Genomic DNA, 23,996 nt, shown 5'->3' with positions numbered 1-23,996 from the left:
TAACTCAGGGACGGAGGGAAGTGGCCTGCCTCTCTGTTCCCTGGACTCCGGAGGTATGAGAAGCAACATGGACTCGGAGGGGCAGGTAGATCAGGATCTGCTTATGTGTCTACTTGCTGTGTGACTATGAACAAGAGACCTAACCTCTCTGAACTCGAGTTTCCCCCTTGCAACAGGATGAGTGACACTGAAGGTATTAGGCATGGCTCTCCTCCACCAGCAGGGCGCCTGAGGACTGCACACCCCTGACTCCCAGAGCAGCAGTCACGTGATCACAGGGCCTATGGCATTTCACAGGAAGTGCCGTGGGAGGGTCCATGAGGGTCCCTGGGTGGTGGGTGGGACGTGGCCGCCTCAGCCCATTCTTGCATAGCTCTCACTGGCTCCTGTCAATGACCCTGCTTCTCTGGACACCTCGCTTGGACAGCAGGGCCCTCCACACCCCAGATTCCTCCTGTCTTCTTTCTTCTCGAACACAGGGAGGGGAAAAAAGTGAAAACTAACTCACAAACGGCATTCTTAACTGTATTTTCTTGCTTTCAGTTCAACCCGCAAGAAAGTCCTTCCATGTGTGATAAACAGCTGTGAATCTGCCTAATAAAGTGAAGGCATTTTACCCACTGGTATTCCCCCAGAGCAATCACTGGCCACCTGCATCTTTTTAGTTGCATTTAATAATTCAGCCCAAGATGAATCTGCGTGATTAACATAAAGCCTTGTGATTTTATTTTCTTTCAGAATTTAAATCCTGAAACAACCACCATTGTGTTCATTTGCAGAGGTTGTGATCAAAACACAAAACTTGATTCTAGAATGAATAATTTCTTTCTTTTTCTTAAAGTATTTTCAAATACCCCTCTCCACAGAATCAAAGAAAAGAGTTGCTAACACAGACTTTGTAGAAACCGGGAAACCCATGCCCTCGCTATGGCTGATGCAAGCCATACTGCCGAGATTGTTCCCTTTACGGTTTTCCCATAAACCAGCCCGGCCCCCTATTACATAGCATCCAGAATGGCTAACATAAATAGATGTAGTTCAGTTCCTCATCGAAGGACTCTCCACATTTATCCGATCAGGAGCTATAATCCCCAAGACGCCTTTAAGAGAAAATAGCAATCCTTTCGGATTCCAATAATAGATTAATTGGTAGCCCTCAAAAAAGTAGTAAAAGCCCAAACCAAGTAAGTTGCATTTTGAAAAACCATCTGCCTGAGAAATCGAGATATGCGTGCAAAACAGCAATCTGCAAAAAAAAAAAAAAAAAAGAAGAAGAGGCAGAGTCGTTGGGCTTCTTGATGAATATAGTAAAACAGGTTTGTCTAATGGGGAAACATGCCTTACTATCAAAGGAAAAACAAGTGTATCCCACACGGAGAGGGAGGCAAGCTTTAATATCTGAGAAGCATTTCAAACTGTGCCTGCCAGGGATTCTCTGCCTGTCTGATTTTCCTTAACATAAAGGCCGACCTCACCTGTTTAAAAATAATTAGGGAGCAGGCATCCGTCATTCTGGCCCAAAGCCTGCACTGCCTGTGGCTTCGTGTGGTTTTCTGTTCCACTGACAAGGTCTGTTGTTGTATCCGCCTGCAGGAACCATGGTCAGTAAGGAACCCAGCAAATGCGTACTCACGACCTCCGCAAGTGAAGTGGAGCCTGCTGCCTGTCTGGCCCTGGAGATGAAATATGCCCTGGATCCCAACCGGCAGATTAAGAAGCGGAATAAAGCCCTGCAGGTGCGCTTTAAGGACATCTGCGAGGCGCAGAACGAGCAGAGGGACACTCAGCTCGCCTCGGGCCCACAGGGTGACAAGCGGGAGGCCAGGCCCGCGTCCTGCAGGGCCGCCTACCGCAAGTACATGACCGTGCCGGCCCGGCGGTCCATCCCCAACGTCACCAAGAGCACGGGTGTGCAGACCTCGCCCGACCTCAAGAAGTGTTACCAGACCTTCCCTCTGGACCGCAAGAAGGGGACTCTCAAAAGCATACCAGGCACCGAGGCCTTTAAAAGTCAGAACAACGGGTTGGTAATTGACGCGAAAGAGAAGAGCCAGGAAGGGCCGGGTGAGGAGGCCCGGCCGTGGGGCGCGGGCCGGGTGCAGAAGACCACCGCCTTGGTTTTCCACTCCGACGAACACGTGAACGCGCTGGGGCCGCCCGCCGGGGTCAACTGCGCCGAGCCGTGCAAAACCCCCGACCGGCACAGCTGCCGCGATGCGCCGGTGCAGAACTCCACTCGGTCGTCCTCCCAGGAGCTGGAGTACCAGCTGCCCGGGAAAGCCAGGCAGGGCAGGGCGACCCCGGACACCGAGGAGCCGGCTCCATCGGCCCACCGGAGGGTATTTAAGACCGAGGTGGCCACCGTGTACGCACCCGCCCCAGGCGCCAGGGCCCCTGCACCGGCCTTGTCGAACTCCGCCCCCTCGAGCGAGTGGTCTCTCTGCCCCGCGGCCGACCTGGAGCGGAGAACCGCCGCGCAGGCCAGCGGGCCCCAGGCCCTGCCAGGCGCCGCTCCGGCCTGCTCGCCCCCGACGCAGTGCCTGTCCCCCGAATGTAGCGAAGAAGACGCCTCCCTGCAGACTCAGGCCCCCTCGAGGCAGGAGCGCCAGCCTTGTCCCCCAGCGCTCGCTGTGGATGAAGAATGCCAACAAATCGTGCCTCACACGGAAATGGTTGACCTGAAAGCACAGCTTCAGATGATGGAGAACTTGATCAGTTCAAGCCAGGAAACCATCAAAGTGCTCTTGGGGGTCATTCAGGAGCTGGAGAAAGGAGAAGCCCACCGGGAAGGGTATGTATGTTCCCACCATTGTTAAGATGCCTGCTGCAGGTTCGCCATGCTCTGGGGGGGCCACTGCCAGCCCCCAAAGCCCAGATCTCTAAATGAGACCAGAGCCAGCATTTCTGAGAACAGATGCAGGTCTGAGGAAGGGTGTTGGGGTGGGGGGGGAGCGGGCAAGTTCAAAGGGGCCCCAGGTTTTTCTGTGATCCTAAAACTCATTCATCCTCACCTGCAAAGTTGACTTGTTGGCTAGCATTCATGGGCCTGGTCTGGACTTCAGTACATTTTGAATGAATGGATGGATCGTCCCTTTTTAGCTCTGAGGGCTAAAGGTTTATGATACTGATGAAGTACAATAGGTATGCCAGTCCAGAATATCTAAATAAGAAGCGACGTGCCTCTTAGTAATGGAAAAGAAATTCAGATGGCATTTTGAAAAGTAAATGCTGACTCGCTTATGCTAAATAATTGGAATAACATTGATATTCAGGACTATACCAAGTTTTATATTTTATACAACAGACAATATGGTCTCCCCCACCTTACTCAGAGCTTGCAGAAGCAATGTCCATTCTTAGACAGATGCTATCTGTATATGATTAGGAGAGAGACGCCTTTCTCCACGAGATGCCCTGTGTATCCAGATGGGCAGGAGAGAGAATGTTAACAGCCAGGACTGTCTGCCGCTGATAACAGATTGCTGAACTTTGTTTCCCATCTTTTGAACTTGAAATTGTGCAGCAGTGAATTTAACAATAAATGACCTAAAGATAGGACGTCAGTCTTGAGCCTCTTAGCTAGGAAGGCCAGGCCGTGTGCTAGGCTGATAGGAAACAGCCAGCACTGCTCTGGTTCTGTGCTTCTTGAAATAATGTTGTGGTTCATCGGCTTTGTCGAGATGGCCGATGAGCTCTTTCGCATTCCCCTGTGATGCTGTCTGGATTCTTGCAGCCAGTGTTTTGGAGGTGGCAACTGAGACAGTGCCCTCTGGCCTCATGTGATTAGCACTCTTCACCCTGTGGGCCCTAGTCCCTGGTCAAGTAAGTTGGCAGCCAGGCTAGCATGACGTTAAGCCCAGAAATGCACTGTCAGGACAGCAAGCGACCCAGTGCACAGGATGGCTGTGATTGAGTTACATCGTGTTTGCATCTTGCAAACTAAGGGGAGGAAACAAGCTCTATGTTCCAAGGTAGCAGAGGAGGCTTAAGGCCTAGCCCCAGAGCCAAGCTGCCTGATGTATATAGTGCTCTTGGCATCTGGCTTCTCCAGCTTCATGTAGGTGGTCGACCTACAAAAGGAGTTGACAATCAGCAACCTACTCACCCCATCCCCCAGCCCCCTGCCTGGCACGTCCTATGACCTAGCATTGTTTGCAGCTGACAGTATGAAGCAAAATGCGTTGCTAGCCAACTGTAAACTAATCTAACAGGAGATTAGTAGTAACCTACCATGACAGAAGGCTTTCAAAAGTCTTTGTTGAATTTTGGGTTTACATCTCCATTTTCATCCCATTTCAGTCATTTGGACTTGAATAAGTACACAGCCAAAAGCAACACAGTGCGGTGGGTCTATAAGGGATTTGTTGATCAGCAGAGCACATTCCCACAGAAACATTAAAAGCCCAGACAGGACTGATCACAGACCTCAATACAGCTGCTAGTGATTTAAACCAGACAGCAAAACAGAAAGACACCAGCATCACCAAACGGGAAATAAAATTCAGCAAATGGTGTAAAACCAAATGTGTATCTAAATAGCATGCATCTCATGGGTGTATATGCCAAAATAAAGCCCTGCATGGGTTGATCATCCACAAACACCTGTGCAAGGACAACTGTGTTTTAGATCGAGGCTCCTTTTATTAGAACAAGGGCGGAGAGTTGCTTGAATTCTGAGTTTTCTGAGGCTACATCAGTCTACCAAGTGGTGTTGAGTTTATTAAGACACGTCTAGAGGTGAATTCTGGCTCTGAGAACTTGGGGCAAGGCCTCTGTGCCTCACTTCTTCACCTGTCTCTTGGAGCTCATCACCTGTCCTGCAAATGGGAAGCGGAGCAGGACAAGGGCTGCATGGAACCCAGGGCCAGGGGCCTCTGCATGGGTTCATTTCTAATGGTGGCATGAGGGCTGCCTTGCAGATTAGCAGTGCTGGGTTCTGAAAGCTCAGAAGGGAGGTACAATCCACGTTTCTCCTATACCTATGCATTCACTGTGATGAGTGAACCTCTAACTGCTCCACACTCAGGCTGACCCCCAGTGACGTGACTGCAAGCCCTGGGCTGCTCTGTCCAACACAGGTGCCATGGGTGGCTTTTGAAGTTCACCCTCAAATTAATTACAATTGAAAATGCTTTAGTCACATCAGCAACCTCACAGGTGCCCAAGAGCCACAGGTGGCCACCGACTCCTACACGAGACAGAGAATATTTCCATCATCATGAGAAGGCCTTGGCCCCAGTATCCCCTAAACAAGGTCCAGTGACCGGCTCCTAACCTTTTGAGGAGTGGGCACCTTAGATCAAGGCAAAGGATGATCTGACTTGGAAATCAGCCTCTAGTTCAGTTGTTGTCTGCACGGGTCAAGTTACTGGTAGAAAGGCAGGACCATATCAGGGTTAACTCCCACATCCATCCCTAATACAGTAAGTCCCTACATAGGAAACCTACAAGCCGCAAGCTTTCAAAGAAGTGAAGGTGCCCCTGTATGCCAGCTGTGGCACTGTACTACTGGACAAGGTACTGTACTATAAGATTAATGTTTTGTATTTTGTGTTTGTTTTTTATGTCTTATTTGTTGGGAATGTATGAGAAACCCATTACAGTCCAGTACTCTATAGCTGATGGTGCTACTTGGGTACCTAGGCTAACTTTGCTGTACTTACGGACAAACTGGACTTGTGAACACGCTCTCAGAACAGAACTGATTCATATGTAGGGGACTTTCTCTCATCTTCATTTCCACCTCCCTCTCGAGCTCTCTGGATCAAGTGGCTTCACATTCCAAGGCCCAGTTGAAGGTGACCCCTCTAGTTCAATGCCCAGGGTCATTCATTCGCCCAGAATTTGCATTTCCGCCACTCTTTCCCATGTCAGAATACAGTAGGAGACAGCAGCCTCAAAGGCGGGCCCATGAGAGGTGAACTCCTTCTCCATCTCCTTCTCGGGGTGGGGGTGGGGTCTGGGTGCAGGGCAGAGGTGCTAGAGGATACTGATGCATTTTTAACCACTGACTCTCAAGGGAGTGAGCCGCATTTGCTGACTTCCATGGTGTGAACGCTATGGTGGCCAGAATCAACCAGCTCACAAAAGCCTGAAAATTTAACCTTCTGTTGCCCAGAGCCCTAGACCAATTCTCCGAAGGGTGTGCCCTGGACAGTCGCTTTAAAGGAGGAATTCACAGGACTCATTTTATGTACTCAATCTGCGCTGGAGAATAGGAGTTTTAGTAGAATAAGGAATTCACAGGACTTACTTTATGTACTCAGTCTAAGCTGAGAAATGGTATCTTATTGTTGCATCTCATGACGGGGAACAGGAAGACTCACTCTACTGCATGTGGATGATTACGTGCTCATTACGTAACCTGACGGGGAATCTCATGACCAAGTTAAAATACTGGGAAACACTCCAAGTCATCACCCCTGGAGGATGATCAGAATCCGGGTTCAGTGCACCACACCCCACCCCCAAATCGACAGATGCTTTGTATAAAACTGTACCCACAGCCGGAGGAGTCTCAGTGAGGGCAGGAATGCTGCGTGCACTGCCAAGCTCACTGCTTTAAAACCAAGTGACACATTTTGCCCCCAAGTTCCCACTATATCATAGGCTTGATCCAGGCCCAACGAGGCCTCAGGCTTGCTCTTGTGGGTGAAGTTAGGACCCAGCGAAGGAAGACAGCGCACGTTGAACTTGGCTTAGTGTGGCTGTGTGCAAATTATACTGAATGTCTAACTTGAATAGAACTTCTTTGCACTGTCAAGCTTGTTTATGCAAACTCACTATAGAGTTTGAACTGCATTACCAAGTTTGCCAGGCAAGCCTCTGTGCATAGAAATTTCTGTATCACAAACCAAGACCATTTTCAGTAGCTTCCAAATTACTTTTCAGAAGGGACTCTTTCCTGACTCTCATTTGCTTATACAGATTTCTGAAAGGCCTCAGCAGAGAAAGTTTTCATTGTAGGCAAGTTAATCTCAGCGAGCTTCAATTTCATCTTCTATTAAACAGGGATGCTGGAAGCTTAAAGATGCTGTCCACAAGGGTCTTAGCAATAACCAACACACAGAGGGCACTGAGAAAGGGACCTGTCCTGAGACACACATTTCAGTGGGATGCATTCTGTAAGTGGGTAGATGTGCAAAAAGTGTTTGAAACCCTGCCTTTTTAGTCCCTTGTAGAACGTCTGGGCAATTCACTAAAACGGCTCCCTTTATGCAGTGCAGGCAGCCTTTGATCCCTCTATTTGCGTGAATGCCAAGAATGATCCTGCTTATTTCAAAGCTCTCAGCATTATTCTTGTCTCTTCCCAGGAAGTTCAGGGTCACACAGACTATCTAAATGAGCCACAAATGTAGTCGTTGAAAGCTGAGAAGCAGGCAGATGGGACGCTGAGCTCAGACACCCAGCCGATTCTTGTAACAGTCGTAATTTCCCAGGGCAGCTGTGGGCTGCTGGGCAGGTGACCCCCAACCCAGGACTGTGGGGCCATTGCCCTTGGCTCAGTTGCTGCACCCTCACCAGGCCCCTGGGCAGAGACGGTTGATCGCTGCTAACATGCTGGCACCCCACACATTTCATATCTTGAGGGACTCATGGCTGGTAACAACCCCATGGTATTCTGGTCTTTGGAGAAGACCTGCAAACAAGATGGGAAGCTTGATCCCAGCCATCCAGCAAGAAGGCAGGATGTGCCGTTGCCCATAGTGTAACAGGGCCTTTCACTGGTCGGGTCTCTCCTAGCATCCTGATGGTTCAACGGCAAAGAATCCACCTGCAATACAGGAGACCCGGGTTCAATCCCTGGGTTGGAAAGATCCCCTGGAGGAGGGCATGACAACCCACTCCAGCATTCTAACCTGGAGAACCCCATGAACAGAGGAGCCTGGCAGGCTACAGTCCATAGGGTTGCAAAGAGTCAGACACGACTGAGTGAGCATTCCAGCATCAGCCAGGTGTCACCTGCTGGCTTAGGTGTGTGTAGAAGAGGGAGGAACAGCCGAACCAGGTCACACGGGCCCCTGAGATGTGACCAACGGGCAGACAGGAAACCCTGAAGCTCTGGGGGCTCTGTACTGACCCAGAGCAAACGTGGGGCCATCACGTAAGAGGAGCAAATCTTAAATAACCAGGAAGCCCCAGGAGCCTGGTCGCCTGTAGTGGTGGCATTTCAGCTGCTCAGCTGTGTCCCACTACTGCAATTCCATGGACTGGAGCCCACCAGGCTCCTCTGTCCATGGCGTTCTCCAGGCCAGAATACTGGAGTGAGTTGCCACTTCCTTTTCCAGGGGATCTTCCTGACCCAGGGATCGAACCTGGGCCTCCTGCTTCGGCAGATTCTCCACGGACTGAGCCACACCAGGGAGGCTGCAGCGAGGGTTCTAAATTCAGTGCTTCAGTCCCCCCACCATGGGCTCCTTTCCGGCCTCCCCGGGGAGGGGGTTTCCCCATGGCGGGGCTACAGGGCACCCAGTGATAGGAAAGCAGGAGCCAAGGGAATTGCCCTGAGATCAGGGGCCTTTGAGAACTCTCGGTGGGTTTGCAGGTATAGGAAACAGGAACAAAGATCTGAGGGACAGTACACCCAGTGTGGAACCCTGCAGTCATGTTTGCTGAACTTTGTTTTTCGTTTTACTCACTGAAAAGGTAGCCACAGAATGGGTGCGGGCGTGTGCGCAGTGTGTGTAGGACCTGGGCCTACAGGATCTGTGTTTTTTAAGAGATTTCAGGGTCAGTTTCCAATGTATCAGACGTCAGCAAAATTTTTCTGCAAAGGGGCAGATAGTATGTATTTCAGGCTTTGCGGGCCATGTGGTCTCCGTTCAAATGATTCAAATCCACCTCTACATCATGAGCACAGCCATATACAGTACATGTATGAACAAATACGGCCATGGTTGCATGAAACATCACAAAAACAGGCGCAAGCCGGATGTGGGGCATGGGTCAGTTTGCCAGCTCCTGCAACATGGTCTGCTAAATATAGGGACCACATTTCCTCAGCTAGAAACCAGGTTACCATAGCAGGCGCAGGGCAAACTCGGAGGTGACTGTCCTGAAGACGGTGTATCGTTCATTCATAGGTTCAGAAGGCTTCTGTTAATAGCATGAGTCTCCAAGTGGTGTTACTGTGCCAGCAGAGGGCCAGGGGTGTGGGGAGGTACACGTCAAAGAACACAGGCCCTCCTCTGAAGAGTCCACAGGTCACTGACACTCGTCTGTACTAGCCTACACTTAACTGTTCACCAGCCCAGAAAACTGTCAGGATTCTGCCGGGGAACTCTGTGTGTGTGTGCGTGTGTGTGTGTGCACACACGTGTCTTATACACATACCTGTAATTTCTATGTATATACATACACGACATAATAAAGGCCTCCCTCTCCCACCAGCAGCAATAAGAGGTCATCTCAACACCCAGCCACACGATGTGACCTGCTTTCACCTAGACAGTGATGCTAGACGGAGGGAAATTACATCCTGCCTTCACCTTGTGTCCTTCTATTGACCAATCCCTCAGCGTCAGGCGGTCTTCAGAGCCCTGTCGGGGATGAGAAATCTCTCCGAATTTCCTCTCATTATCCATGCCCAAACAGAATAAATACTGAATAGCAATTACACAGGAAGCATAAGGGGGCAATTTAATTTCAGTCACAGGACAGAAAGAACCCACAGGAAAACCCAGCATCACCGCCGCAGCTAGGGAGCTGCCTGGGGTCACCAAGGTCCCGGCGGGAGGCGTGGGGGCCCCCATCTCAGAGCGCAGGGGAAGTTGAGCACCTTAGGTGACCCTGTCTCAGGTTGGCTGTGCGCCCTTCTAGGAGGAGACTGGCTCGCCTTTGCCCAGAGGCACCCACATAGCTGCGACAGAGGTCTTCCACCTGGTTAGCTGGAATGGCCACGGTTTCCAAGAGGGGCGGGGGCGGGCGCCCTTGCAGTCCTGCCGAGGATCCCGGCAGACAGATGTCTCTGGACTGTCGAGCACTGTCTCCCCAGGCTCTGGGCGGGCAGTGCATCACAGAACAGAGAGCTGTGAGCCGCAGAGCGAGGCGGTGCTCAGCTCCGAGCTCAGAAGCAGAAAGGTCCTCCCCCGGCCGCCGCACTCCCATCCCTTCCTGCTTCGGCGGGATGGGCAAGTCAGAGCTCCATTTGCTAACGTCCTCGACACACCAGTTTCGGTGTCTCTGCCCATTTCTTGCAACCCCCACCATTTTAAAACATGCCAGCCAGCAGACGGATGTTCCCTCCTCCTGTGTTTGTCGGCTGAGGTTCCGCAGCCAGCCAGTCCTGCCTGCAGTACCTGTGCTTGGGGATGGTTATTACCCTCTCCAGCCCCAGCTCCTGAGTCTGAAAGAAGGCTAAGAACCCCAGCCTCCTGGGCTTCCCGGAGACATTAAGTACCATACGGAGGACCAGGCCCTCAGCCCAGGGCTGTGTGTGCAAAGCCACGTCCTTCCAAGTTGACACGCAGCCTTCCAGGTGCGAAAACGCAGGCAAGTGATCCAAGGGTGCAGGCAGGACACTTTCGAGAGAGAGTCTTGCTTTACTCTACGGGTGGGTTTGCTTCCAAGGATTAGTGGCAGGGCTGAGGATTACAGAAGGAAGAGATCAGGCTTTGTACTTGCTTTCAGAGAACTGTGCAGGCCCAGGGTTATTTGGGTCACAGACACGACAGCTGAGGTGGACTCAGGCACATGGGCTTGTTCCCAGCTCAGCCCTGCCCCCTGAGCCCCTCTACAGGAAGGCAGGATGGCCCACATGAGACGAGGAACCTCAAGGGTCCTTTCTGATCTAAGAACGAATTCTCCAGAGATGTCCAAGAACTGCACAATTTCAGCCAGTGCCGTAAAAGATACATACAAGTTGAGAGAGAGAAAGCAACACAGCCCTCTCTATGGACATGGGTTAACAAACGCGTATATGGTGGTCCCTCCATTAGGTTTTCTTTCTTCCTGTCATTTCATCCATCCCTTATCTCTTCCACTGTTACACATGTTGCAGCTGGCCTCTGTCCTTCTAGCTTACAAGCCTTTGAATAGCTTTCAGGGAAACCCCCTTTTTTTTCTTTTATAACTAACGGCTTTTATATACTTGTGATAAAATATTCAAGTTCCAGAGTCCAAGTATAAGTTACCGTGCTTTATGATTTTGAAATAGAAGCACACATCGTATTCTCTTCCACCATTCTCTTTATTTGATCCACAGGGCTGTGCCGAGTCGTTTCTGTGGCTTAAATTTATATAACATTGGAAATACTGTTTTTAAGTTCTTGAACAATAATCATCCTTTCCATCCTTAATATGAAAAATGAAGCATATATATTTGTGAGGCTATAAAACAGTTTCCAAACTCTTGCTTTGCGCTGCATGTAGGTATCACACATACCTGAAAATGTCATTTAAATAATCTTCCTGTGCAGAATCCCAAAAGAGATTTCAAATACCTCCCTAGCCTTTTAAGTTGGTAGGTGAATAAAAGCCTTGACACTGAGGCACTAGGCAATTCAGACACCCCATTTGTAGGTAAAATGAGAAATTCAAGGCATGACATGAACGTTTATGGAATTTATGGATTTGTGTCCCAGAATTTGGATTAAAAAAGAGAGGGAGAAATGAAATGCAAGTTCTACTTTTCAAATACTTTTTTTTTTTAATCCCATGCAATTTCTGCTAAGCTATGCAAAACTGGTTTGAGCCCTACTTCCCACTGTGCTCTGGGGGCCAGTTCCGCTGAAATGGGTGTCTCTGGGCAGAGCACCAACAAAGCTCATCCATTTTGAGCACCTACAATATGGTGGCCATTCTGCATTGTCTCATTCAATCCCCAAAATAAAACTGTAAGGTAGGAGTTGTTTTGACCAGGAAACTAAAGTTTGGATATGTCAGTAACATCCCCAAGGTCAAAAGACTGGAGGGAAACAGTACAGACAGAACTCACCTCTAGACCCATCACGCCCCAGTAGCATCCTCTCCCTCCTCTGAAAATGGGAAACATGCGTGTCTGCGCAGACTTGAATGTGCTTTTGTGGTCCTGCAATTCTGAGTTCTTCCTTATACTTGAAAGGGTCAAGAGAGTCCCGCACTCAGATCCGGTAAGGTCCCTGAGAATTTATGTCCTAGAGAAAGCATACTTCTAACCCTGAAGGCAGCAGAGAGCACCGTGGAAAGGATGCCAGTAATAAAGTATGGTTTTCAGGATTCCTAATCAGTAAGAGGAATCCCCTCCGTGAGGTCGTTTCAGAAAAATCAAAGCCGTTGATCTAGAAATCCAGGCACTGATCCATCCGTGAGCAGTCTTCCCTGGGGAAGCCGTTCAAAGCTTTCCCATACCGCCTGTCACCTCAGTGGCTTGGTGAGTGACCACCGCGTGCCACCCAGGCTCTACTTTAACCCAATTTATGTCCAAGTACATGTGAATAAACACTGAAGCAAAGTCCTCAATAAACCATAAAAGCAAGCAAACGTGTTATGAAAGCCATATCTGAGCAGACAATTACGAAAAATGAGTTCCTCTAGGTAAACAAAGTCTAAAAACGGGCATATTTCGACCAAACATGGAGTCAGATTCTTTTGCCAGTATCTCACTAGTTATAGCACTAGACTATCTCCCCAGATAAAAGTCTCATAATTGGGTATCAAGAATTTTATAAATGATGACACCAAAATTTAAAGATTTTAATCTTCAGCTACCAGAGCTCTGAACTACTTGTTCAAAAAACAAGCACAATGTCAAACCTCTGAAACAAAGCACAAACGCTGCACGAAGAGGAAGTTCTGATTTAAGATTGTTAACTAATGTGCTCTAAAAAATACACCAAAAGAAATTACAGATCAAAGATAAAAGCTCTGTGGTTATTTACCGCCAGAGCCACTGCCCCGTGCACGTCATCAATGCTTTCAAACTAAAACCTCTGAAAGGGAGATAAGTGACAACACCAGAGCTGGAGAAAGACGGCATTCTAGAAGGAAAATCTGTTTTCATACAGTATACTCACATTCCTATTTTCATTCAAGTTTGGTAGCCAGTGCCACTAAGATTCATTTTCATTAATTTTCAATAAATTATAGCTTTAGCTTTATCTCTCCTCCAGGAAATAAGTTAATCAACTCAGCTTCAGCTCAACCCTAAAAAAGATTTTTTTGTCCTTTATTAATAGTTACTCCTGATGCCCTCTAGGGCCAGTGACATTTCTGTCATTATTGTCATCATTTTGCAGCTAGCATCTCCTTGATTTCAGAAATATATGAAACTGTAAGCTTTGCCCTCCCTACTAGCATATCCTTGATTTCAGAAATACATGAAAGAAACTGTAAGCTTTGCCCTATTTGTAATATAACCAGGCAATTCTACATGCAAAATAATAATTACCAGCGGCCCCAATTTTTACATATTATGCTTTTATTGCATGGAAACAGGGTTAGAAAACTCTAAAGAAAAAAGACCTGCCCTAATGAGAGTGTTCATCTCTGAGTCTTCTCTGTCCAAACCGGCACACACTTCTGATAGCAGTAATGATGACTATGCAATAATAAGGATATATCCCGTCTTCGTCATGCAGAAGCAGAGAGCTGGGGCCGGGCCTGGGGAGAAGCAAGGCCCATGAGAAGCAATGCTGGAGGAGAGGCAGGCGGCCGAGGGGGAAAGCAACAGGGACCGCCTGGCTCCCGCCGACCCCCAGGGGAGGAGGGACCGCATGGCCTGGACCTCCTCACGCCAGCAGCCACGCTGCACCTCTCCCCAACATTCCTGATTCTGTTTCATGCTTTGTAATGAACACAAGCATTAAAAGCTTCCCAAACAGTCAGGGCCTCCCAGAATTATAGTGTCACCACATCTGGGGAGCTGCTGGGCCAATAAAAGTTAATTTGACAACAGCATCTAAAGAAAAGCCACTGAGTTCATTAAGAATAGAGTGTTTCTCACTGAAACTCATTCACCTGGATTGCTTCTGGGATAAAGAAGTGTCATTTCCCTGGGGTCAGCAGGGGAGCTGGTTTAGGCGCAGACTAAGCCATTTATTTTAATAACGGAGTGTGGGAAGCAGGAGATGACTGAGCTTTTCCACTTGTTTGGGGGATATTTAAGATGGGACCATGGTAAGACGTTAAGACAGCTGTTTTCACCTGATCCAGCCAGGAACACCGCAGAACTGGCCCTACTGTGGCTGGGTGTCAGTTACTCCTGGAGAACACTCGGCAGATGCTTCATTCATCCACTCATCCACCCATCCATTATTCAGAGTATTTCTTGAGTCCTCACGACACTTCAGACTCCAGTGTAAGCACTAAATATCCAGCAGGGAACCCACAGACAAAACTCCCTGCCCTCGGGGTGCTGATGTCGTGGAAGGGGAGACAGAAAGCAAAGCCGTAATTTTCTGGCAATTTCCATGGTAAGAAGTTTAAAGCAGAGAGGGGAGTAGGGTACTCACTTTCTATTAGTCAGGAAAGAAGCTGCATTTTTGAAGTGCACCTCCAGCCCTGCTCTCTGGAAGGCACCAAACTACCTGTTGGGTGGGACTGGGGAGACAGAGGAAGCCATGTCTGCGGCCACCAAGATGCTCTTAGTCACATGGGAGCAAGACATCTCTGCTGCACACGGTCAGCATCCACTGTGGGATGCTGTGGAAAAGAGTCACAAAAGGGTGCTGGAGATTGGCCAGGAGCCATCCTAGCTGCTGATGAATGACCAGAGGAGCTGGTCCATGCCATGGATGCTGGCGTGAACGAGCACAGAAGCTGCCCCACGAAAGAAGGGCTTCTTCTGGAGGTTATACAGCTTACTCCCTTAACGCAGAAGCAAATCCTTTACCTTGGAAACATACATGCTCTAGATTTGAAGTGTCTTGTGGGCAAGGTCTGTGTTTTATTCATCCAAGCAATGGCTCCCTAGCAAAGGGCAGTGCACAAAGTTGAGAACAGGAAGCATCCCGTGAACTGAACACGCAAACAAACACAGTGAAAGCCATTTAGTTATTGTGTCTAGTTTATAGTACATGCTTGGAAGTCTGTAATCAGAACACTGCATGAGTGCTCAATCACGTCCGACTCTTCGTGATCCCATGGACTATACAGCCCGCCAGGCTCCTTTGTCCATGGAATTATCCAGGCAAGAATACTGGAGTGGGTTGCCATTTCCTCCTCCAGGGGGTATTCCTGACCCAGGGATCAAACCTGCGTCTCCTGCCTTGGCAGGCAGATTCTTTACCCCTGTACCACCTGTGAAAGCCCAAGCAGAACACTACATAGAAATAACCATGATTACTGAAAATTACCCAGATGTGTTTAATAAGCTCACATGGGGTTTACATAAAGAGCTAGTCCATCAAGAGTCCACATCTCAGTTCCTGACTGGGAGAATGGTGCATGTGTAATTCTGAGGACTTCACCGTCTGGTGGAAAAAAATTAAGAGTAAGACGATGAGGGATTAGAAGGGGAAGTGGAAGGCGAAAGATCCAGCTCAAGCTGTGATTGGGCTATGTTCCAAAAACATCATTTCTAAGTAACTTGTTTGGACCACAGAGATATTTGCAAAAAACCAAAATCATACATGCTGTTGGGGTTCCCACGCCAGCCCTGAAACTTTTTCTGGCTGTACTGAGACTCAACACAGAATGCTGTAAAATCTAAGAATCTAGTTCGTAGAGTGATTATTCCTTCTAACATGGGACTCCAAAAATAAATCTCCCTTAATAGTTTCATTTCAACCACAGCAACTCTTATTTTATATGAATGACCTCTGGAACATACATATTCAAACTCTGGGGGATCACATGAGTGTGTCTGGAAAGAAGTATTTGATATCCTTAAACCTCAATGAGACCCCTTTCCTACAAAAAAGAAGTCCAGAGCAGAAAAAAGAGGAAGCCAGTAGTTAATGGTGCTGGCCTTACTCCCTGACCTCATGCCTACAGGCAGTAGAGAAGCAGAAGAGAGAAACCAGGGTCCTAGAATAAGTGACTGCTGGCTGAAACTCTCTAAATACAAGCAATGCAGCCATTATCAGGAAACGCTAATGCAGTCACTGCTCTACCATACTCATCGCACTGAACTGAAAACACGGAAGTGAGTCTTTTCAAGTTTTCTGTACATGTCAAGGAAGAGCTGCCAAACTCCACTGAAACAGAGATCAACCCTCATAGACCGACTGAGACAAAGTTACCTTCCCAAATCACTTCATTTTTCATTTGCTCTGTCATTCATCATTCTGTGTATCCTAAACCTTGACTTGCCACCTCTCCTGAGACCGGCAAGTCAGGTTTTGGCTGGGCAAACAGAGAAAAAGACAAAGCATGCCATGACAGTACCAAATGCTAGGAGTTCTGGTGGAAGGAAGTCATTGGGAGCTGGCTAAAGGGGACCGGAAGAGCAGGTGACAGCAAAAAATTCTCAGAAGGGTTTGAAACAACTGACCCACTTAGACATGGCTAAAGGCAGGGGACAGCAGAGTGGGGCGCAAAGATTTGGGGGCGGGGGTCACTGTTGGTTTGTGTCTCTCAAAACACAGCCTCGGTTTTTAAAACAAACACACTGCTTTGTCAGCTTGGGGATTCTAGGCCACTCTTGAACAAAGAATTGCTCAGCCTAACATAGCAAACCTTCCACTAGCTAGAAAAAGGCTCCTCTCAGCTACTGGAAACAAAGGGGGCCTAGTCAGACCATCACCAGTGAAGGCCGGCACTGCCTTCTATTGACCAGTGGCTGTTCTCGATGTTTGTTAGGAAAATCGACTTGATGTTTTTTCAACAAATTTAAATTGGATGTTCCCCAAATCCTGGCACTTAGTAGCTCAAGTGAATAAAATAGATATAATTGAGTTTCCATAGATAAATGAGGAAATTCCAAACTCACTTGAACCACTGAACAGCTGATACAGGAACTAACTGCAATTTCAAGGCATAATCTGGCAAATTCCTAGTGAGAACTCAGACTTAAAAAACAGCCAAAACTACTGGCAGAGATGGGCTTAAAACGTAGGAGAGGGTCTCTGAAAACAGCTGAGCCTGACTCTTTGAAATTTCATTTCCCCCAACAAAAACAGAGGTATCACTTAATGCCTCTAATTAATGTCACTTTGAGACTATTAAGCAGAAAAGCCCTTTAAGATGCGTATATAAATGATGGCTCAGTTATCAAGAAAGCACAGCTGGAGCACAAACCTGGCCTAGAATAAGGGAAGGAAAAAAAAAAGTTTTTGGCACACAGTGAGAAAGAACAAGAAAGATCAAAATTAGAAGAATAAATTAAACAGGGGCATAAAATGATCACTGAGAGCAGTGACCTAAGCAGAGAGCCTAACACACACTTTTGAGTTAATTCAAAGTGACAGCTCCAATACCCTATGTAACCAATGCTTTGAAGACCCCAATTAAAGGATCACATCCTGATTTTAGCATCACCTGACATGTCTTTTGCTTACATGCTAGGAGATCTAAACTTACTGAAAATCACCACGTCATTTAAAAGACTAACAACTTGGCAATGGGGTCACCTGCACTTGTGTCCTGTGCCCCAAAGCCAAGGTGGAGGAGGGGCCCCTCAGGTGATGCTTATATACTAGCAATGCTGGTTGAGAGGAGGATGCTTTTCTAAATCTAAAACCAAACACTTCATCCACAAGTCCCCGGGGAAACACAAGAAGAGAATTTTCCTTGGGGAATTTAAGATCTTCTGGAGAAAACAGGGCTGTGGGATGTGGCAGGAGAAATACCACATGAAAGTCAATCCAGTACCCGTGGTTACAGTTCACTACCACAGAGTTATTTCCATTTGCCAGCCATGCTTCTCCCGAGATGCTTTTAACTTTGTTGGAACGTTGCTTCTGATAGCAGGCACAGTCAGAGACATCTTTTTTTCCTTTTCCTGACCTTTTCACCAAACAGTTTTCCTGGGGGGCGGGGGATGGCAGAGACACGGAGTTGTCAGTCCCGTCTCAGGCCCCGTCTTCAAGGGCTCAGAGACACTGAGCCACTTGGATATGGGGCCAGGAAGAAAGCTTGCCGTGACCTTTCTCTGACATTTCGCAGCACCCTCTCCTACCCCCCAGGGCTCTGGTATCTTAGATCTCCCTGTGAGGCCTTCATGAAAAGGCAGATGCTGCCTGTCACTCTAGTCTCTGGCTCCTCATCCCTACCTCCCAGGACACAGCCGTGGTACAGCTCAGGCGGAAGCTGGCTGACATCTTTCTGCCTTGATCATTCCTATGGCTTTGTTATAAAACTTGCCACACCAGCTCTGCCCTTTGCCGCCCCTTCTTCGTTTTTGTTTTTTTTAAATCCCAGTCCTCACTCTCTCTTTTGTTGTTGATCTGCAACAAAAATAACCAAAGACTTAAACAGACCCTAAATCGTTACCGGCGCTATCTATTTTATATAAATGGGCAAAAGTATATTTTTACATTCAGGAATTTTTGATAATGACAACCAATGAATTGGAGGGAGAAAAGAAAAAGAATTGGAGTACATGTCTGCAGAAGCCAAAGGTAGCTAGAGAAAAAATATTTAAACGTAAATATTCTAGACCATTAAAGAAAGGAAGACCCTATGTTTTCTCTGAAAGAGGGTGCCCTAACTGGAGTTCCATACAGTCTTCTATAACGGACACTCGTTATACTTTCTTTAAAGTACAGCAAGGTCTTCTGGGGAAATCTGTTTCACTACAAAGCAGAAGTGGAAATGACTCTCAAACTGGACTCCACCAAAACTTTTTTGTAAAATTAGCTTGAGTAAAGCCTTCTGCTTTAAGAAATCGAGAACAATAATCCCTCTTCCGTGAGCTATCGACCAAGTCCATGCTTTTACATCCCTATTAATTTCCTAACTTGGGTCCAGTGACCTTTACCTTTCAATCAAGCCCAACCTGACCAGTGCGTGCCCAAAGGGCATCAAGGAAGGAGAGGGTCAGGGTCCCAGAAATGTCCCTGGGTTAGAACTGTGGTCTGAAAGAAGGGGAGTCAGGAGGTCAGGGAAACAGAACATACAGCAACTCGGACCCTTGGCGCTGTCCTTAGAGCTGAATGCCACGCTTTCTGCACCCTCCTCTCTCCGTACCTCCCCAGGGAGTACACATTGTTGCATACAGGAGATACTAACAAATGGCAACTAACTGTGGTGGGACGATAAACAGCAAGTGCTGCAAAGATCAGTGTATTTGAAAAACAACTCCATGTTTACAGTGAACATGCTTATCACTGGGATCCAAAGAGGCCCACACGAGGAATAAGTGAGGACCAGAAGTGTTCATAATTTATACAGTTCACTTGCTTTTTTGCACTCAGTTGGATTTTTTCCCATAGATTTTTCTGTTACTGGACTTCAATATGGGAACACAGAGACTGACAGCCTTATTTGGTTAATAAAATAATACTGACCAAACACCCAAAGTGTACCAGGCATCATGGCAGACGTGGGTTAGAAACCTACCTAAGGTATAAGTTCTTCAAAATAAAAGAGAAGAGAGCTTTATAAAGGTAGCAGTTAGTGTGAAAGACAGAAAATGTGTCATTTTTTATCAAGATGTTCTTCCTCTGCAGCTTTGATACCAATGATCTGAGCTCTCTCTTCTCCAAACTTCTAACCACAAAAGACCTCTAGCCATACCATCTCTGGAGAAGTATCTGCCCCAGCAGCTCAGTTTCTGGACTGCTTCTCTTCATGGCAGTGGCCATCCACAAGGATAATCATTCCAAGTATTGCTTTTATGACATGTTTCCAAGTGAGAAGGAAAAAAACAAGGACATTCCATAATGGCACTCTGTGTTCCCTGTCCTGTAGAAAGAACTTATCTGTTCGGTCTGTATTTGGAGAACACATTCATTCAGATGCTGCAACACACTCATTATTGTGACCATAAAATTATCAGTGAAGCCAAACCCTACATCTTGGAAGCCGCAAGGACAATTAGATGGATTATCAAAGCAATTAAGCACACTAGATTACACACGTTCAATCCTCTGTAAAGAACACTCTCATGTTTAATAAAACTGCAGTGGACATACCTTGACTGACAATAGCTACTGGAGGCAGCCTGTGACTTAACCACAGGTCACAAAGACAACACTTTAACGTTTATCCACTAATTAATCTCTCATTGATAGCCATGTTTATGAACTACCATTTTGGACTCCAAACATCTGAACCCCTTCAAAACAAAAGGTCCCAAGCAAACATCTTGAAGGGTCTTCCCAAGGAAAGTTCATGGCAATGAGATTCTGATGGACCACCAATTTTTCATTTAAACTAGCTTTTAAAAAAAGTGACCACACACATGTTTCCCTATAAAGTAGATATTATGACTCACTTGCTTCTAGTCAACAAACATCAGCAAACCATGCTGTATTTCAGGAATGAGTGAGTTAGGTTGGGCTATAAAGAAAAGAAGGAAGAAAAAGGAAATTGAATGGAAATGATCCCTTAGAAGGAGAAGAGTAAAAGTTAAGAGGAAGCAGGTTCTGCGTCATCCTGGGCTCCACGCATAAGAAAACAGTGGCTTCCCGTTCAGTGTAACACACATGTCCAAACAGTGTCCTGTTTCACGTGCTCTGACCTCACTTCCCTCCTCTCTCAGGTGCGCCTGATGCTCCAGCCACACTGGCTCTGTTTCTCTTCTGCAGACATGCAAACATCATTCCCTTATGATGGTCACAAGTGATGGTCCTTTTGTTTGCAAAGCTCATCTCTAGATCTGGAGATGGCTACCTGCTCCTTTATTATCATCCAGTTCTCTTCCCAGGTGCAAGGTCCTCAGTGTGTTAGCCAAAGCCACTCCCCAAACATGTCCTTAACAGAGCAGTACCCAAACTCTTTCACTCATCACTCCTCTGTTCATACATCGCCCATCTGGTTCTCCCATTCTGTTTTAAGCTTCATGAGGACAAGGGCTTGATCTTATTCCGGAATGTCTCCTTGGTGGGCAGAGTAAGGTCTGACACCTAATAGGCACTGAATAACTATTTGCCTACTGACTATAACAGCACGAAAATGTGTGCTCTTTACAAAGTGATAAGAACAGACTGTTCAGAAAGGTCTTTAAAAAGAGCAATTTATCATGAAGAGCCCCAAGGTCCTGGAAGACAGTTCTCTTGTGCCTTTCAGGTGCCTGAAGCCTTCGTCGTGTCACTGTTGGATTCACTGACTATCCCAAGCTGCCAATTATACAGAGTGCAGGACACGGGCCCCAAGGTTGGAGCAGGGCATCACAGAGCATCAGAAGCCTGGGGTCTAAGAATAATGAGATCCCAGACCTGAAGTGTTGCTGCTTTCTCCTCTGTAAAATGAGCTAGTGTAATTAACTGCAGGACTCAAGGCTCTAATGTAAGTGAGACACTTGGGAACGCCACGATCCTGGGCGAGGACGGGGTGTAGTGCTGATGAGAATTGATGGAGGTTTGAGGTCTGTCCTGAGGTCTTGAGCAGGAAGGTTCTGCAAGCGTGGAAGTCGGACATTCTGCAGAGCCAAGTAAGAGTGCCCCTCTAATAATGGTTAGGAAATGCCCCGATGTCCTCTGTTTTCTTTCCAAAGCCTAACCTTTAGAATGTGACTAGCGCACAGACAACTATTATGCACCCTCTTCCCCGGCTGGTGGTTAGTATACACTAGTGCGGCACACAGCGGTGCAGTCCCTCGTCTGCAGCCCAGCCTCAGAGCAGGCCCGCACATCCTGCAGCAGACACACCACTGCTAGGACATGTGCTCAAGTCCCGTGCTTATTACACTGCACGCAGCCACCGTGGTGAGATATGAGCTTAGGACCGAGCTCTAGAAAAACCAGTGGGATGGAGAAAGGCCATTTACATATTATAAGGCACTGGAGGATGGAGGTCAATGTCAGATGGGGAGGACCTGGTGTGAGAGTGACGATCTACACTCAGGGAGGAAAGCTTAGGAAGAATGTACCCTTGGGGTTTGTTGTCAGGAGGAAAGGGCTAAGAAAAAGAGGGAAGGTATGAGGCACAAGCCCTTTCCTGCACCCCTCCTGACAGAGCCCAGGGGGCAGGAAAAGACCCCAGGGGGCATTCAAAGGTGCCCACTATGGGGAACAGAGGTCAACACAAACCCAGCCACAGGGCGACTCCAGTTCTGGCTCAAATATCATGGATCGCAGAGACTGGCGACCCGATAGGACAGAATGTGGTCACTTGGTTAATAAACACAATGCACAGAACTCAAAGGTCAAGTTCAAGTTTAGCAAAGCTCACTGTGAAAACACAGCATGGAGGGGGAAAATCCTTTTGTCAAATGTTTATGTAACACCAAACATAATGAGGAAAACAAAAGTGAGTTTCAATTAAAAATCCATGACGCATGGAAAGAGACGTTTACACAGGGAAGGTGATAAAAATATCCACTCTCCCTGTTGACAGAAAACCTTCTGGGCACTATTATTATGGTGAGTCGCTCTCCAAATGTAAACGTGCCCCCAAAGTGTGTGTCTAAGCCAATTCAGATGGAAGCCCTGCTTCTGCTACTAATTTAACAGGTTCTGGTCATCAAGTCTGTCCCTTGGGACAAAGCAATATCCAGAATAAAATAGGCGTGCACATTAAAAGTATGAGAGAGGAAAGGTCAGTCAAAGTGGCAGAAAAAACATTATGAAAGCTCCCCAAAACTAGCTTTTTGGGGTGACTGGGCTGAGGAATACTCGAGAAAATCCTCTCATTAAATCTTTAAGGTTATGGATGGCGGGAAATTTGGGGAAAGAAGGGATATATGTATACGTAGGGCTGAGTCCCTTTACTGTCCACTATCACAACACGGCTCATTGGCCATACCGCAAAACAAAATAAAAAGTTTACTAAAGAAAATCTTAAAGGCTGTACACCCTTCCAGAATATACTCCCCCCAAAAATAAGTTTCCGTCGTTTTGATGAGAGGATGGGGAACACTGCCCTGCTGCACCTCCTATAGTGTCTGGTCTCATAGCTCTGACAGGCTCTATGTCTGACAGGCAGAGAACACAGCCAGAGAGGGTGGCAGAAGGCTTGACAAGACAGTTCGGTACCCTGACCCATAGGTCAGCACATTTTTTACTCTAAAGAGCTAGAGAGGGAGTATTCCAGAATTTGCAGACCAAGGATATTGTAGCTACTTATGTAAGAATTTTCACTGTTTTTTTACTATCAAAATTTAAAACTTTATGGACACTGAAATTTTAATTTCACTAGTTTTCACATGTTCCAAATATTCTTCTTTTCATTTTTTTAAACCATCTATGAACGTAAAATCCAATCTTAGCATGCTGGATAAAATCAGGCTGAGAGCGGGATTCACCTGAGGGCCATAGTCTGCAGACCCCTCCTCTCGAGGATGAAGAGATTGTGGGGCAGAAACAAACTATCAGGTCAAGAAGATCTGAGGCTGGTTTCCCTTCCAAGTTTCTTTAAAACGCCATGAATATCGCTGCCCTGAAACATCCCCAATTCCCCTTGCTTATAACAAAATCAGATTCTTTGCCTCATCCACCTAGGTTATGTTCACATCCTAGATTTTAATTTAAATAGCAGCCTCAGTGGTTGCCCTGGTTGTATACAACGCACGCAGAGACCGGAGCAAAGCAGGAAATGCCTGTCTCAGGCTCCATTCCCATGAGGAGTGATGGCAGTGGGAAGGAACCTGATGGGAGCTGCGTGCTCTAGAGAGGCCAGGGGCCAGCAGCCGCCACGTGTAATGCTCTCCTGTTCTTATCTTGTAGGCTTTCATATCGGACTGGGCAAGACACAGCTAACTGTGACACATGCAGGAACAGTGCATGTATTATCTATAGGTATGTCAACATTCTCCTCTTCCTGCTTTGTTATTATGAGTGACAAATGATGTTTACCCACGGATGCAAGAATCGTCTGGGGCCCCGCCAGGATGATGCCGTCAGACAAAAAAAGTCACGAGCCTTTCCTGACCTTAATTCTAGGCAGCTTCTAAATAAGCAACCTCAGGCAGAGTGTCATGGGGTGAGGGAGAGTGTGAACCCATGTATCTTGCAAATGCATCCTAGCGGCGTTTC

General features: G+C 47.3%; 2 protein-coding genes across 3 annotated transcripts in view; one reads left to right on the top strand and one right to left on the bottom strand.

Annotated features, from left to right (window-relative positions):
• DOCK1 (dedicator of cytokinesis 1) overlaps positions 1-23,996 on the bottom strand; it is a 570,880-nt gene that overhangs the window by 294,885 nt on the left and 251,999 nt on the right. The window lies entirely within an intron of this gene.
• INSYN2A (inhibitory synaptic factor 2A) overlaps positions 1,599-23,996 on the top strand; it is a 38,444-nt gene continuing 16,046 nt past the window's right edge. Inside the window, exons 1-2 of the mRNA XM_055424408.2 lie at positions 1,599-2,791; positions 23,688-23,759. Of these exons, the coding sequence (XP_055280383.2) occupies positions 1,599-2,791; positions 23,688-23,759 (1,265 nt within the window). The remainder of the gene's footprint in view (positions 2,792-23,687; positions 23,760-23,996) is intronic.

Source organism: Moschus berezovskii, chromosome 12 (genome assembly GCF_049115385.1).
Source record: "Moschus berezovskii isolate FMDL1 chromosome 12, NW_MosBer_1.0, whole genome shotgun sequence".
In the NCBI taxonomy this organism is placed as follows: Eukaryota; Metazoa; Chordata; class Mammalia; order Artiodactyla; family Moschidae; genus Moschus; species Moschus berezovskii.
The sequence above is the reverse complement of the archived record's forward strand: the minus strand, read 5'-3'. Positions and strand labels throughout refer to the sequence as shown.